This window comes from Panthera tigris, chromosome D1, assembly GCF_018350195.1.
Source record: "Panthera tigris isolate Pti1 chromosome D1, P.tigris_Pti1_mat1.1, whole genome shotgun sequence".
NCBI classification, from domain to species: domain Eukaryota; kingdom Metazoa; phylum Chordata; class Mammalia; order Carnivora; family Felidae; genus Panthera; species Panthera tigris.
The window spans coordinates 21,079,971-21,097,343 of record NC_056669.1 but is presented as its reverse complement, the minus strand read 5'-3'; the positions used below and the strand labels follow the sequence as shown (position 1 = coordinate 21,097,343).

Here is a 17,373-nt window from a genome sequence, read left to right as displayed (position 1 = left end):
TGGAGAAAATAATTGTTAACTTCTAACGTAAGTTAAAAAAAATTCTTCCAGTACACAGTATGCGGTTTGAACGTAATTCTTATGAAAACATAAAATAAGCATATTCCTTATTAAATCAGTAAAGCCCATAGAATAGTGGGTGAAAGAAATGGCAATGGGAGATTTTGATTTCATTTATAAAAATGCTAGACTATGATGATGAATAATCCACATAAGATCGATAATATAGCTTCCCCCCAACTCAAGCGCTGAAGAATTGGAATATCATGAAATGATCACAATGGTGAAGTATTGTTTTTTAGCCCTCAGGATAGTGGGGGCAGCTTAGGACATACAGAGCCTCTTAGCTGGTCACCAACAGCCACAAACTATCTCATCCCCTTACCCCATTATGCCACATCAATATTAAATATTCCAGGTGTGCCATGAGGCTAGGGAGCACTGTGCTCCTCTTATATCCATTTATATCCATAGTTCTGTATTAGTTATGGATTTTTTTTGAGGAGGAGGGGCACTGACACTATAGAAAGCATGCAGAAGTATCAAGAGTTTGGAAAATATTTGAATGTAATGGGATAATTTGCACTATCAAACAGGAAAAGAGTTCATTGTGTGTATGTGCTGGAAACATTCATGAATATATATACCCTTTAACTAATGTAAGGAAAAATATTCTAACATTTATTAGAAATGGAATGAGCTATTTATTGTTAGTGATAAAATACACTCAACCATAAACCAGTTGATAATCCCCATTCAGGGACACTGGAGAAAAGATTTCCTTAATTGAATTTAGGATTAAGTACAAAAATCCACACTCTTGCCCTTCTCCACCCTTAGTTTTTGTATCGTCTTCCTCCACCACAAAACATTTGGCTTCTGTCAGCTCCTGGACTATGGCATGTTTTCTCAACTGTCTACCTTTTTTTATTTGTTATTTTTTCACATGAAATGGCTTTACCAATTCTTTGTCTCTCTGTTGTCTGTTAAATATCATTTTCCTTTTCAAATCTCATTTAAATTGAAGAAACTTTTGAAACATTATCCAATTCCTTGTAATTGATCAGACCTTTCAACTGCATTCTCAGAAAACTGTCATTTCTAAACAGCACATTTTCAGACTTGAACTACCCTAGAAGTCAGATGATGGACCAAACCAGACCTCTTCTCCTCTGTGTCCCAAGTGTGTAGCACAATGTTTGGGACATTAAGGAGAATTGCCAGAAGTATTTTATAGATCAATCAATCAATAAATGTGTTGAGGAATATTTGCCTGAATTCCAAGGTAATTACTTCCAGACTTAACCATCTCAAATCACAAAGGTAAGATGAGCACAGTCACCTCTCTTCTTCCTAGAAACCTCAATGCCAAATTGTATTTCTACATGCTCTCAGAGCAGAAAACACTCATGCTGGTACTGGGGACGCAACACTCCACTATCTTTAGTCCCAAGACGGCAGGCACAGCCAGTGGTCCCTGAGCCACTTTTTGAGCAGGTCTGTGACACAGGCCAGCGTCTCCAATTGTAGGTCTCCAGTTTGTGTTTCTCCAGCTTCAGAGTAGCAAACCCCTTACCTTCACAGTTCCCTGATCACTTCTGATCGCTGCTCTCTGAAAATTGGTCCTGGATTTAGGCATGCCAGACACCAAATAACGTGGGGACAAATACTCTTGAGGATTTCCTTGTCTCAGGCAAGCAGCTCTTGAGAAAAGAAGCAATTGCAGTTGGCATTCCCAGTTGTGTAATTTTTTCCTTCTAGAGAGATTCTTTTTCAATTCTGAATTTACCAGTTAGTGATAAAGATTTGCTCACAGGAGCACCTTAGGATTTTTTTTCTTAATGCAGAGAGTGATCCAGCAGGATCAGATTATGCATTTCTTACAAACTCTTAGCCAGTGCTTTTGGTTCACAGTCCACACTGTGAATAGCAGGTTTTAGAGGGTCAGGGCATATCCTGCCAAGGTGTCTTATGTGGAATAGGGTTACTAATTTTAAAATAATGGATGAAACCATCTATTTCCTCACACAAAATATGTGTAATTTATTTTATGCATAAGTAGGTAATATACTTACTTGATTCAAAAGTAAAATCTGTGTATAATTGAATTTTGAAGTTATGGGACAAGAACTCCGAATATTGATATAATATTTGCCTTTTTGAGGTCCTTGTTACCAATAATTCCATTTGCTAAATTGTGTATTTAAAGACAGTACAGTAAAACCTTGGATTGCGAGTAACTTGTTCTGTGAGTGTTCCGCAAGATGAGCAAACATTTCTAAAAAATTTTAACTTGATAAATTATCCATGTCTTGCAATACAAGTAGTACATGCGGTCGAATGTCACGTGATCACAACTGAGCCCATGGTTCTTGAAATTCGCTTTGATATACAAGCACTTTGGATTAAAAGTACGTTTCTGAAACGAATTATGTTCTCAAACCAAGGTTTTACTGTATTTTATTATCAGGCATCTATGTTTCATATTCCTTTCCTTTATTATATATTTTCAGACTTTTTTTTCATTAACAGGAATATTTGAAAGCATTCCAATCTGAATCAAGGTAAATTGGATGCTCACATCAGGGGAACTCTTATAAAATATGGTTAAATATATCAGGTTCAATTCTCTTTAAAGAAGTTTAAGGTTGGTTTCATCTTACTGTTTCTCAATTTTAGAATTTTAGATGCACATTTTAAAACATCAAAAAAAAGTTTTATTAATCTCAATACCAAGGGTGTATTCTATATCAATTAAATCAAAATTTTAAAGTCCAAGGTCAGATATCAATATTTGTTAAAAAGCTTCTCAAAATTTAGTGTGCATGAGCATAATCCAGGGATCTCATTCAAATGCAGATTCTGAATTAGTAAATCTAGTGTATGGCTAGAGATTGTGAATTTTTAACAAATTCTCAGGCTATTCCAATGCTGTTGGTCTATGGATCACCTTGAGAAACAAGATGTTAGATGATCTCTTGTTTGAATCCCTTCCAGTATAATTCTTTCAGATTCAAGCAAAGTCCCACATGTCCATGCATTACAAAGCTTCTTTTTAGCTTTGGAATAGCAGCGGCTGCAGGATTCTGGAATGTTTATGGAAGAACACTATGTGTCGGGAAAGCCACTTTACAAGTGAACAGACTAAGATGTGTCCTGAACGAAAGAAGTGGGTAAGGAGTTGGAACTTGGTTAAAGTCAGAAAAGGGAAGGGTAGGAACAGACCTTTCCATAAGTGATTGTACAATAATGAAAATTATTAAATTCATAGTAGCTATAGTGTTCATTCTGTCAGTGTATATGTACAGATTCAGGAGAGAATATAGAAAGAGAAACAAGGAGACAGAAATTTGAATGTTATCAGGACTTATGTGTCCCAGTTGCATCGCTATGAATTGTTACTTAGGTTTAGTGAGCTTAATCTTGAGAGTTAAACAATCGTCACCCTTCCATTTAGTAATCCAAATTAGAAATTTGTATCCATTCTCACAGTTTCCTGTGCCTTCAACTCACCTCGGTTCAGCCATGTCTGAACAATCCACTTTTCAAAAATCTCTTGAGACTTTCCTTCCTTTCTAGCTCCAATGTCACTGCATGAAGTGTCCTGTTTAGAACAATCAAATGGCTGCTGACCGGTCTTGATTCAGCCTTGTTGTCTTTCCATTATCTTCCAACCAGCGTAAGTGTGATACTACTAACATGCTAAGCTAATTGTTTCACTTCCCTGGTTAAAAAACGTGTAGCACCTCCCTTCACTAAAATAAGGAGATATGTCTGACAGTGACCCAGAGGTGATTCATGAACTGTCCTCTGTAACTTTTCTCTTTTCATAGCTTTGCCACATCACCCCAAATGTAACATGATTTTCTGGGTCTGCAGAGGCTTTTCCCTTCTTAGTGATGAGACCATTACCTTTCACATGGTCTGTATTTCATATAGAAGCTTAAGCCCAGGTAATTCAAAGGTCTACCTACCAGGACTCTTTTTGTTTGTCCTATGTGAGTCTTTCTGTGTCTGTTGGACAGAACACTGGACTAGGAATCACACCTAATGTGTGTGGTGCACTTGTAGCCTTTTTCCCTTGCTTCATACAACTGATGAAAATTAAGTCAAATAGTAAATATGACGGCTTTTTGAAAATAAATGTTTGCAATCAGTGAGTGGATACATAATACGTACAAGAGTGGTAAGATATTTATTTGTGTCCTATATTTGGAAACTATGTGTAAATACTGAAACTTTTTATATCAGGTTAATAACAGCACATTATCCTAAGGACATTGATCTGACAATAATGATGTGGATGGTGTGACCCAGGAAGAGACAAAAGACAACAGTTTAGACTATTATGTAAATGTATCGTTACAAGATCTTAAATGCCCAAAAACAGAAGAACAAAATATGAAAGGAAAGAAGAGTTGTCTCAAAGAGACAATTGTCATGAAACGGCAACTCTTTCTAAATTATTGGGGAAAAGAACATGAACCACAAGAAAATGATACAACTGAGCAGGACAAAACCGCTTGTTTTCAAGTATAATAACGTGAAACTCTGTAAAGAGATTCCACAATGAGTCTCCGTGTTTGCTCTGTTTTGGCTTTTATCTGTACAGGTTTGAAAGATTTTTATTATTTTCTTTGTATCATATGAAATAAAAGTGCAGTTCGCATTGAAATTATTTATAGGAAAGCATCAGTCACATAGGGAACTGGAGATGATATATGTGTAGAAAGAAATTCTCAAGGATGTCTCAGACCTATCCACCATCATCCGGGGCCACTTTGAATAAAATTGTGGGCCATGGAGTCAATTTTGTAGAAAGATCGTTATTATGTTTGGGACCAGGGCACCTACAAACCAAATAAGGTTCTATATCCTCATCTTTCAAAGGAAAATAGCACATTCTGTGACAGAATAAATATTAAATAAAGTTATTTACTTAAAATGCTTGACACAGTACTTCAAATTTCATAGGATATCATAACATATGTTATAATTATTATCTTCATCATCATCATCATCGTTATTATTGTTGTGTATGTTATTATTAAACATAAACCTGAGGCTCCTTTCATACTCAAGAGTCTTTGATTTCATTCTTAGTATTTCTCCACACATAAATACTGTAATAAGGTTTACAGGAGTGGCCTAGAGGGGAATTTAGGAATTGTGTTCTTTGGGGAAGTGTCATTGGATTTCCAAAAATTTGAACAATAAACCTAACACGTTACATATCTCAGCAAATCTGAAAGACCTGCTTCTGATATGACATTATGATATTGATTCTATTCATGAACATTTTCTACTGCCCTGAATTTTCTTCAGGGCAAATTTGACATCCTTATTCCGTAGACTATAGATCAAGGGGTTCAGCATGGGCACAATGGTGGTATAAAACACAGAGGACACTTTCCCTTGGTCCATGGAGCTCACGGATGATGGCTGCAGGTACATGAACGCAGCGGATCCAAAGAAAACGGCAACAGCGGAGATGTGGGAGCTGCAGGTCCTGAAGGCTTTGCACCTGCCCTCGGTGGAGCGGATGCGGAGGATGCTGGCAATGATGAAGATGTAGGAGGCAAGGATGGTGAAGGCAGGAGTCAGAATGTTAAATGCACTCAAGACTAGGACCAATAACTCATTGATGAAGATGCTGGAACAGGATATCTCCAGGAGTGGAACGAGATCACAGAAATAATGGTTAATCACATTGCGAGATCACAGAAATAATGGTTAATCACATTGCGCTTATGATGAGGCATCACAAGGAGCCTCATCATAAACAGCGTATGGATTGTAGATCCAACGATGCCCAAAATATAAACTCCCACTGTGAGCCGGAAACAGATGTGTGAAGACATGACAACATTGTAAAGCAAGGGGTTGCAGATGGCAGCATAGCGGTCATAAGCCATTGCAGCTAACATGTGACACTCTGCAATACCAAAAAGGAGGAAGAAGTAGAGCTGAGTCATGCATGCTGAGTAGGAAATTATGTTCTTCTCAGTCACAAAGTTCACTAGCATTTTGGGGGTAATGACAGTGGAATGGCAGAGATCAATGAAGGACAAATTGCTGAGGAAATAGTACATGGGGGTGTGCAGGTGAGCACTGAGCCCTATCAGTGTGATCATGGCCAGGTTCCCCACCACCGTGACCACATAGACTCCTAGGAAGAGGATGAGAAGAGGCAGCTGAAGTTGTGGTTTCTCTGTTAGTCCAGCAAGGATGAACTCAGTCACTGTGGAATGATTTCCAGAGTCCCTTATCTTTGCAGCAGGTTCTGATTCTAAAAGAGAAAAAAATGAATATTCCTCTGTATGTGTATTTGTGTGTACACATATATGTTTGTGTGAGTATATGTGAAGAGAAGAATAATTCCATGAAGATCATTATTCCTGATCAGAAGAGATTCACAATTCAGGGATCTATTGAGCCTTTCCTGCTGATCAATCAGTGATTCTGGTTGAACTGGAGAAGTAATTACAGACTTCAAGAACCTCATAAATTAGAAATTTCATAACCTTTTTGCGGCACCTGAGTGGTTCTGTCAGTTAAGCATCTGACTCTTGATTTCGACTCAGGTCATGATCTCACAGTTCGTGGGTTTGAGCCCTGCATCAGACTCTGCACTGAGAGTTTGGAGTCTGCTTGGGATTCTCTCTGTCTCTCCCTGTCTCTCTCTCTCTCTCTCTCTGCTCCTGCAGCTCTCTCTCCTTCTCTCAAAATGAAAAAATAAACTTAAAAAAAAAGATATCTCATAACTTTTTAAGAGAAAGCACCAATTTCCAGACTTTTAAAGTCAGCCAGAAGGGACATTACTACTGTTATTTGTGTGGCCTCTTTCTTCCTCCCATGTTCTATATGTATATATTAATATCATGCTAGTCAAATGACAAACAGTTTTGATTTATTCAGAATAAATAATAGTAGCATGTGCTTTCTATAATGAATAAACATAGGATTCATAAGTCCACAAAAAGTAATTATGTTAGTCTGAGCTTTTTTCCTTACTGTAACTCATCTCAAAATAGCTGAAGGATGGTCAATTACTGATATCTTTCCACTGGAGAATCTCTGCTTTATATGCACCAGCTCTCATTCCTCAGGCCGATCACCCCAAGCGCAGAAACATTACTGCTTGGCAGACATCAGGCTTATATCTCAACAGCTTTTCCCAGAACAAAGAGCCATTCTCCCTCATTCTAACTGGTTGATCCCAGGCTATCATATAATGGCTTAAATGTGGGTCTTGTTGTCCACCAATATGACCAGGGGTGCATATGATTGGTCTAAGCAACTTGGATTTCCTGCTTGAAGTGGTGGAGGTCAGAAAATGATTTATATTCTCAAAATATGAGAAGGGATTTTGAAGACAAACTGTAGGTGTTACTCTCCTGGTCTTGTTTTATAATCCTGTATTTTGTGTGTGGTTTTTACAGAGTTCCAAGACAGTGAAGATATGGATCACTAGTGCACACACACAAATACAATTAGAACTTGTAGGTTATGTTCAATGCCAATCTACAGTGTGATGTGTTGTTTTTGTTTTTTTTTTAAAGACCAATGTACCTTGAGTTTTGACTTGGAAAGAAAATGAGTACATTCTAGAAAAATGCAAATTCATATTCTTAATATTCAAGCAATTGTTAGATTAGTGTTTTTAGGTTAGGGTCAAATACTTTATGTGATATAGAAAAATTGGACAACTTCAGAAAACATGACCTAGAAATTTGTCATTTTAAGAGTGGGCAAATAACCAAAGATATTTTGCTGGCAAAGCAAAAATTCATGTGGCACGTGACAACATGACATGTTCAACAGTGTCATCTGTTCAATGTGTCACTGTTCAACAAATTGCTTTATTTAAGAAGTACTGGAAAGGTACCTGGGTGGCTCAGTCAGTTAAGCATCCAACTCTTGACTTTGGCTCAGGTCCTCAGCTCATGGTCTGGGCTGGACATGGAGCCTGCTTGAAATCTCTCCCTCCCTCTACCCCTCCCCACCTTAAAAAAATAGAAGAAGAAGGAGAAGGAGAAGGAGAAGGAGAAGGAGAAGGAGAAGGAGAAGGAGTACTGTACTCATTGCCTATGTCTCCAAGAGAGTGAAATAAAGCTAACTGCTTGAAACTCTGGAGAGAAATCTTTGGTTTCACAACAAAGATGAACAGTCTCAGAAAGATCCTTGATCTTACAGTCAGAAATGTTTGAGCACAGCCTGAATAACCATTTTCCAAGCTGATATTGTTCAAGGACACAAGCACCTAATGGGTGATGGGATTAAATCATCCTTATCACCTCATCCAGTTTCACTGGTTCATGATTCGCTAATTCTAGCGGGTCTTGATAATTAAGTTAGACCAGAATGCATTGAAATCTCAACTCAACCCCATACTTGCTGTGCAACCTTGGGATAATTACATCCAATCTCCAGACCTCTGAAAAACAAAAAATGCTATCATCTGTCTCCAATGAAAACTAAATTAAACGATGCCCACAAGGTGCTAAGCACAGTTCATGGTTCTTGGTAAGAACTTAATAATGTCAATGTTAATTTAATTTTAATCTTCTGAATTTGCTCTGTTTTATATTTTATATGACCAGCATTTTCTTTCCTTATTGATGGCCAGAGTTCATTTTTTTTCCTTAGCACATCTTCTTGTCCCTCCTTCCTACACTGACACATACAAAATAAAGAGAGTTGATATTTTGCACTGAATACTAACTTCCTATCATCATTCTTTTTCATAGTCTTCACATAAAGTCCAAACTAATTTCCTTGTCATTCAAAGATTTATATCATCTGGTAACAAAAAGAAAATTTTTCTTTTTCATTTCCCGGCAAGTATTACATGATTTAACCATTTCACAAAGAGCATTTTGTTGGCTCTCATCATATTCTTTTAGCTTTTTACTTTTTTCATTTATTCCCTGTGCCCTGTGAAATCTATTTAATAGTTAGGGCCCTTTAGTTAAGGGCTTTCATAGTGAAAGCTCCAATTAATAAGACCATTTTCTGCATGTTCACGAAGATGTTTCTTATGTTTACATTTAGCATGTATATAATTCTGCATTAATTATTATGAGTTATGTACTGGTTCTTTTCAACTAAGCTATAAATGCAACATAGTACTTGCCACATACAGCAAATATCAGTAAATACGTGTTTTTAATAAAAGTGTTAAAAGGATGTTAGACATAACCCAACATAGACTCAATATAAGTGAACAAAGTCTTCACACTGCCTGGTGTGAATAAAAAGAAGTGTTCGCCATAATTCTATTCAGTAGGGGACAAGGAGATGATAAGTCTACCTTTTTGTTCACCTGATAATGTGAATATTAGAGTAATAACAGGTAGAAATAAAGAATGAGTGCACTGGGAGGACGCTAGAGTAGAGGACTCTAAAACTTTTAAAGTCAAGGACTGGGACATACTCAGACATACCCCTCTTGCCCCCCAGAACTGCAGCCATGTATAATTCTCTCCTCCATTCTTCTGAAGGGAAAAATGATCTGATGATGCTGGTAGATAGTTCTGAGTACTAACCTGGCAGGACACCTTGGTGCTGAGGGGGCCTTGGACTAAAAGTCTTCATGGCAATAATTTGGGGTCACTGATCCTGATCTGTAATGAAGCTGATGGCCTTCTGCAAAGGTTGGTTGAGATGGTATGATGATTTTATACATTGGGCAGTGATGCCAAGAGTCTGATTAGGAACAAGGAATGATAATGGGCTCCCACTAGAATCTCATCCTATGGGTATCAACCTTTGGGAAAAGAAACACTCAGAATTTCCCTTTTCCCCATTGGTTCTCAAGTGTTTGATAGTGTCACAAAGGTGGGAATCATTGTTCTTGTTAAATTATGGATTGAAAACGAGGAAGTATTAGATTTTGTTAGAGCTTGAGTGAATATCATGCCAAGCTATTTAAAAGATCAAGAATTCATGTAACTTTTAAAACATACTCTAAAGGAATTTTCTGAACTTATTTCCAACAAGGGATAAATAGAAAATCAGGGAAAACACTTTTGTATGTAAGATTTGAAAGTTTTTGTGTTCATTGACCTCTACTAACTGTATTTAGATATCATAATGTGCTCATAGAATGGTATTACTTGGAATATTTCAACTTGGGGGCTGAATATAGAAGCATCTACTAGATATTGCCATAACCCCATGAGAAATTCCTAACATGCCTAACAAGGGAGAAGATGACTTATTTTCCTCTACAATTAAAAGAGATTTGTTGAGTAACAGTGTAGATACATTGTCCCTGAGACAATCCATATGTCTCCCCAGAATTTCAACATTTGACCATTTTGAAACTTGCATAAAACAAGACACAATGGACTTTCCATTTTCCTGTTGTGAATTCCTAAGAGACTCTTCAATTAGGAAGGTCTGCTTCCTTCCGGACCCAGCTATTCTCTGGTTATTCTTGCCACCAAATGGGCCCTGGATATAACATTTAAACTCAAAGAAGCAAGATCTTAAGGCAAAATGGAAAAGTACGGATGGGATCCTTTGGTTGTATCTGGGGTTCTCTCAGGATTCATGGAAAATACCAGCTCAGCTACCAGATCTATCCTGGAAAGTATGATTCTCAAGAGGTCACAATACTGGAGTCTAGAAGCTCAAGGTAGATATTTTAGTGGACTGTCCTTCATGGTCTATACCCCTTTCTCCTAGAATCTGTGTCCATTTAAAATCTACGTGTAGGATCAGAAAACACCTTTCTTTCTACAATCCAGCCTGTCTCACCTCACAGAAATTTTACATCAAGGCCAACATTTCAGTTGCTCAAGGTAGACATGACACAGAACCGTTCATCATCTCATACAGGCAAGAAGCATGATATGCTTGTAAGACAGAGTTCTGTGAGCTATTGCTTTACGATCAGATATAGAGCATATTTGAGTGTTGACTAATTCAGGATTTCTCCACCTGTTTGGTCATCAGACTCACCTAGGGAGACTACCGTATTTATAAAGCTTATGACTGTAGAAATATAAACATGATCAAATGAGAATCAGAACTTCCCGAAACATCTTCCCTACACTCATTACTCCAGGGACAATTTAATCTCGGTAGAGGAGCTCTGATAAACAGTTTCTCTTTCCATTTCTTCTCCCCAAGATTACCTCCACAGCTCTAAATAATTCATACATCCCGCTATTTTTAGATTGCCAATTTTGAATGTTATCTCAACTATTATATTACATATGCAGTTGCTTTACTTGTTATTGCCACTGCCTCCTTTCCATCCGCCTATTTGATACTGATAAAAATTCTTTTCGTAATGGTTTCTAGACCTTTAGAAATATTCTCAAAACTTTTAATTTGTCAACAGTCCAAATGCTCTCATCTGGAGAGATTTGTATTACAGACTTCTTATTCTAACGCCAGAATTAGTGAATCATAATCTTTGAGGTCACAGATCAGTGTCTCCAATTGTAGGTCTTCAGTCTGCATTTCTCCAGCTTCAGGGTAGCAAACTCCTCTGCTTCTCAGCCCCCTGAGCCGTTCTGACCAGTGCGCTCTGAAGGTTGGTCCTGGATTCAGGCATGCCAGGCACCAAACAACAAGGAGACAAATACTCTTGAGGATTTCCGTGTCTCAAGGAACAAGACTTTGAGAAAAGAAGCAATTGCTGTTAGCATTTCCCAGGTGTCTAACTTTTTCCTTCTAGATGTCCATTCTAGGGATTCTTTGTCAATTTTGGATTTATCAATTAGTGATAAGGATTTTTCACGGGATCACCTGAATTTTTTTTTTTTAATGCAGGTTCTGGTCCAGCAGGTCTGAATGGGGTTTGAGATTCTGCATTTCTTACAAGCTCCTAGCCAGTGGGTTTGGTTCACAGTCCATACAGTGAATAGCAGGTTTAAGAGGATCAGGGCACATCCTGGCAGGGTATCTTTCTTTTAAGAGGGCCAGAATTTTTTTTAAGTTGATTTATCTATTTTGAGAGAGAGAGAAAGCATGAGTTGAGAAGGGGCAGAGAGGGAGGAGAGAGCGAGAATCCCAAGCAGGCTCCTTACCAGCGGCACGAAGCCCAGTGTGGGGCTCAGACTCACGAGCTGTGAGATCATGACCTGAGTGAAGTTAGACACTTAACCAACTGAGCCACCCACGTGCCCCAATAGGGCCAGAATTTTTAAATAATTGATTGAACCACTTTTCTTTTATAAAATATGTTTATTTTATGCATAAGTAGGTAATATACTTACTTGATTCAAAGTCAGATCTATACATAATTGGATAGGGTTACAGGGTAAGAATTCAGAATTCTCGTGTAATGTTTGCTTTTCTTGAGGTCCTCACTGAAAATAATTCCACTTGCTAAATTGTATATTTAAAGAAAATATTTTATTATAGCCACCAGTGTTCCATATTAATTCCTCTTCCTTACATATTTTTGCTTTTTCCCCCTAAGCTGGGATAATTGGAAGCACATTGAGTGCAGTATGATTTAAGGTAAATTGGACACTCATATCAGGGGAGCTCTTATAAAATAGCATTAAATGCATTAAGTTCAATCTTCAAAGGAGTTTAATTTTATATTAGTTTTGGGTTATATTAGTGTTTCTCACTTATGGAGGCACATTTAAAATAATCAAGGGTGTTTTTAAAAATCTCTATATCTAGATTGTACCCCATATCAATTAAATCAAAATCTTAGTATCTGTGGTCTGATGATAATATTTTCTAAAACCCCTAAACTTTAATGTGCGCAGGTATAACGAGGGAATCTTGTCGTTCAAAAGCAGATTGTTGATTTAATAAGGCCAGTGTAGGGCTTGAGATACTGCGTTTTAACATACTCTCAGCTTTTGCCCATGCCACTGGTCTGTGGGTGGAGCAACCTCAGGAACGAGGCATCAGAGGATCTCTTGTTTTGAATCCCTTTCACTATCTATGATCCTTTCAGTTTCAAGCAAGGTTTTACATTCCCACACATCCCAAAGCTTCTTTTAGCTTTGGAATAGCGGTGGCCACAGGATTCTGGGACATTTTTAGAAGAAACTATATGTCTGGAATGCCACTCTACAGGTGAGCAGACTAGAGCTGCCTTTTCCTCAGTGTGCTGAGTTAACGAAGTGGGAAGAGAGTTGGAGGTGAAGACAGGAGTGGGAAGGGTTTAAAGAACCATTTCCATAAATGATTATACAATAATGAAAGGTACTGAAATTCGCAAAGCCACGGTTTCCATTCTGTCAGGATATATGTAGTGATTCCGGAAATTTAAAAATATGTGTGTGTGCATGTGTCCATTTTTACATATACATAGATAGAGAAACTGACAGAGAGAAATAGAGAGGGAGAGTTGAATTTTACAGACTTATGTAACCCAATTGCTTTGCTGTGAAATGTTACCTAGAGCCCCATCTTGAGAGTTCTACCATCATTGTCCTTCATTTATGTATTCATTCATTCATTCATTATTTTATTTTATTTTATTTTATTTTATTATTTTATTTTATTTTTTTCAAGTTAGTTAACATAGAGTGTCGTATTGGTTTCAGGAGTAGAACCCAGTGGTTCATCACTTACATACAACACCCAGTGCTCATCCCAAGAAATGCCCTCCTTAATGCCCATCACCCATTTAGCCCATTCCCCCTTACCTACCCTCCTGCAACCCCCAGTTTCTTCTCTGTTTTGAAGAAGTCTCTTATGATTTGCCTCCTTCTCCGTTTTTTTCTTATCTTTCCCTCCCGTCCCCTATATTCATCTGTTGTGTTTCTTAAATTCCACATATGAGTGAAATCATATGATATTTGTCTTTCATCATCCTATTTAGTAATCCAAACTAGAAATTTGCATCCATCCTCAACAATTTCCTGTACCTTCAACTCACCTCGGTTCAGCCATGTCTGAACAATCCACTTTTCAAAAATCCCTTGACACTCTCCTTCCTTTCTGGCTCCACTGTCACTGCATGAAGTGTCCTGCTTAGAACAATCAAATGGCTGCTGACCCATCTTGATTCAGCCTTGTTGTCTTTCCATTATCTTCCAACCAGCATAAGTGTGATACTACTAACATGTGAAACTACTTTTTTCACTCCCCTGCCTAAAAAATATTCAGCACCTCCCTTCACTAAAATGAGTGATGTCTGACAGTGATCCAGAGGTGATTCATGAACTGTCCTCTGTCTACTTTTCTCTTTTGTAGCTTTTCCATATTACTCAAAATATGACATGATTTTCTGGGTCTGCAGATGCTTTCTTCCTCTTTCTTGATGTTGCCATTACCCTTCACTGAGTCTGCATCTCATATAAGAACTTAAGCCCCAGTAATTCAAGGGTCTACCCACCAGGTCTCTTTTTGTTTGTCCTGTGTGAGTGTTTTTGTGTCTGTTGGACAGAGCATTGGACTAGGAATCACACCTAAGAGTTGCAATTGTAACCATTTTTCTTATCCATTTTTGGACCGATGAAAATTAAGTCAAATAAAAATATGAGGGCTTTCTCATATGAACATTTGATATCAACGAATGAATGGTTAATGGAATACAAGAGTGGTAAGATTTTTTTTTTCTGTCTTTGGAAACTATATGTAAACACTGCAACTTTCATATCAGGTGAATAAAACAGCATACTCTCCTAGGAACATTGATCTGACAATGATGAGGTGGCAGGTTTGAACTGAGAAGAGAGAGAGAACAGTTGAATATTCAGAATTATCAAACAAGTCCTCAGTTACAAGATTTTAAATGTCCAGAAGCAGAAAAGCAAAATATGAAGGGAAATATGTTTTAAAGATAAAATTGACATGACATAGCAATTGTTTGTAAATTATGGGGGAAAGAGCATAACCACATGAAAATGATACAACTTAGCAAGATTTTTAGCTTTTGTAGCAGTTACTTCATAAATAGCTGCATGGTCACTGGTATAAAGACAACGCAGTGTCGGTTGAGCTACTATACAAATTATTGCTATCAAGAATAATAACTTTAGTTTCTGTAATGGGACTCCATAAGGAGTCTCCAATATTTTGCTTTGATCGACACAGGTTTGAAAGATTCTGATTATATCAAATGAAATAAAAGTGAAAATAGGATTGAAGATATCTATAGGAAAGCAGCACTGTCATATAAGGAACTAGGGAAGCTGTTTGTGTACAGGAATTTTCTAGGATGTCTTAGACCTGTCTACAGTTACTTGAGGCCAAAGTACCGTTTAAGTAAAATCATGGGTCCTGGAGCCAAACTGCCTAGGATTAATAACTTATTATGTTTGGGACATAGGGCATTTACTCAAACTAAATAAGGTTCTATTTCTTTTAAAGGGGAATAATACTAGGGCTTTTCCTCAGGGAAAACTAAATATTTGGTAAGTAAATGCTGTAAACAAAGTTGTCCATTTAAAGTGTTCGGCATATTGCTTGATATTTTATAAAATCTTAATAATATACATATTGCTATTATCTTCAAAATATTCATTGTCATCTTATTGTTGTATTATAATTAAAATAAAACTAAGGCTACTTTCATACTCCAGAGTCTTTGACTTTATTCTTTGTATTTCTCCACACATAATCACTTTAATAAGGTTCAAAGGAGTGGCCTGGAGGGGAATTTAGGAATTGTGTTCTTTGGGGAAGTGTCATTGGATTTCCAAAACTGTGTACAATAAACCTAACACATTACATATCTCAGCAAATCTGAAAGACCTGCTTCTGATATGACATTATGATATTGATTCTATTCATGAACATTTTCTACTGCCCTGAATTTTCTTCAGGGCAAATTTGACATCCTTATTCTGCAGACTATAGATCAGGGGGTTCAGCATGGGCACAATGGTGGTATAAAACACAGAGGACACTCTCCCTTGGTCCATGGAGCTCACGGATGATGGCTGCAGGTACATGAACGCAGCAGATCCAAAGAAAACGGCAACAGCGGAGATGTGGGAGCTGCAGGTCCTGAAGGCTTTGCACCTGCCCTCGGTGGAGCGGATGCGGAGGATGCTGGCAATGATGAAGATGTAGGAGGCAAGGATGGTGAAGGCAGGAGTCAGAATGTTAAATGCACTCAAGACTAGGACCAATAATTCATTGATGAAGATGCTGGAACAGGATATCTCCAGGAGTGGAAAGAGATCACAGAAATAATGGTTAATCACATTGCGCTGGCAGAAAAGGAGCCTCATCATAAAACCCGTATGGATTGTAGATCCAACGATGCCCAAAATATAAACTCCCACTGTGAGCCGGAAACAGATGTGTGAAGACATGACGACATTGTAAAGCAAGGGGTTGCAGATGGCAGCATAGCGGTCATAAGCCATTGCAGCTAACATGTGACACTCTGAGATAGCAAAAAGGAGGAAGAAATAGAGCTGAGTCATGCATGCTGAGTAGGAAATTATGTTCTTCTCAGTCACAAAGTTCACTAGCATTTTGGGGGTAATGACAGTGGAATGGCAGAGATCAATGAAGGACAAATTGCTGAGGAAATAGTACATGGGGGTGTGCAGGTGAGCACTGAGCCCTATCAGTGTGATCATGGCCAGGTTCCCCACCACCGTGACCACATAGACTCCTAGGAAGAAGAAGGAAAGGGGCAGCTGGAATCCGGTCTTCTCTGTTAGCCCAGCGAGGATGAACTCAGTTACTGTGGAAATATTTCCAGGGTCCATTATCCCCTCATCTGGTTCTAAGCTTAAAAAACAGAAAATGAGTGTACTTGTGGTGTGTGTGTGTGTGTGTGTATGAGACAGAATAATTTTATGGAGATCATTATTTTATTCCTCATCAAGGGACATTCATAATGTTGGTATCTCTTGAATCTCTTCCATCACTCTAGGGCAACCTATGATTCCAGCTGACCAGAGGAAAATTCAAGATACTTATAATTAAGATATTTCTAATTTTTAATAGAAAACACCAAGTTTTAGATTTTTTTTTGAGCTAGTTAGTAGGAAAGTTACTACCATTATTTCTTTTTTTTAAGTCTTTATTCAAATTCCAGTTAATTAACATGCAGTCTAATACTAGTTTCAGGTTACAATATGGTAATTCAACTACTGTTATTTCTAATGACTCTTTCCTATATCCTTTGGGATATCCTATATGTATACAGTAATGTCACACTTATCAAATGGCATAATGATTAAATTTTCATTTAATTCAAAATAAGAAAGAGTAACTTGTTTTATACAGTTAATAAACATAGGATTCACAAGTCTGTAAAAAGTTGTTATTTTGACCTGAATCATTTTCCTTACTAGAACTCGAACTCAGAATAAAAACCTGAAGAACTGGGCAACTACCAATACCATCCCACCTGGAATTCTGCTAGTCTGTTCGTCGAGGGTTCCTTCACCCAGGAAGAAAGCTGCTGCCTCATAAGGTAAG

The 17,373-nt window shown here is 37.7% G+C and overlaps 1 protein-coding gene and 1 pseudogene across 1 annotated transcript; both read right to left on the bottom strand.

Moving 5' to 3' along the window:
- Positions 1-5,289: 5,289 nt before the first annotated feature.
- On the bottom strand, positions 5,290-13,988 carry LOC102953455 (annotated as a pseudogene).
- A 1,731-nt stretch (positions 13,989-15,719) lies between these two features.
- LOC102953153 (putative olfactory receptor 8G2) lies at positions 15,720-16,658 on the bottom strand. The gene has a single exon (XM_007074078.2). The coding sequence runs from the start codon at positions 16,653-16,655 to the stop codon at positions 15,720-15,722; it is 936 nt and encodes a 311-aa protein (XP_007074140.2). The 5' UTR covers positions 16,656-16,658.
- Positions 16,659-17,373: the final 715 nt, after the last annotated feature.

Excerpts from the sequence above, each read along its gene's own strand:
- LOC102953153 (XM_007074078.2), bottom strand. The coding sequence starts at position 16,655 with ATGGACCCTGGAAATATTTCCACAGTAACTGAGTTCATCCTCGCTGGG.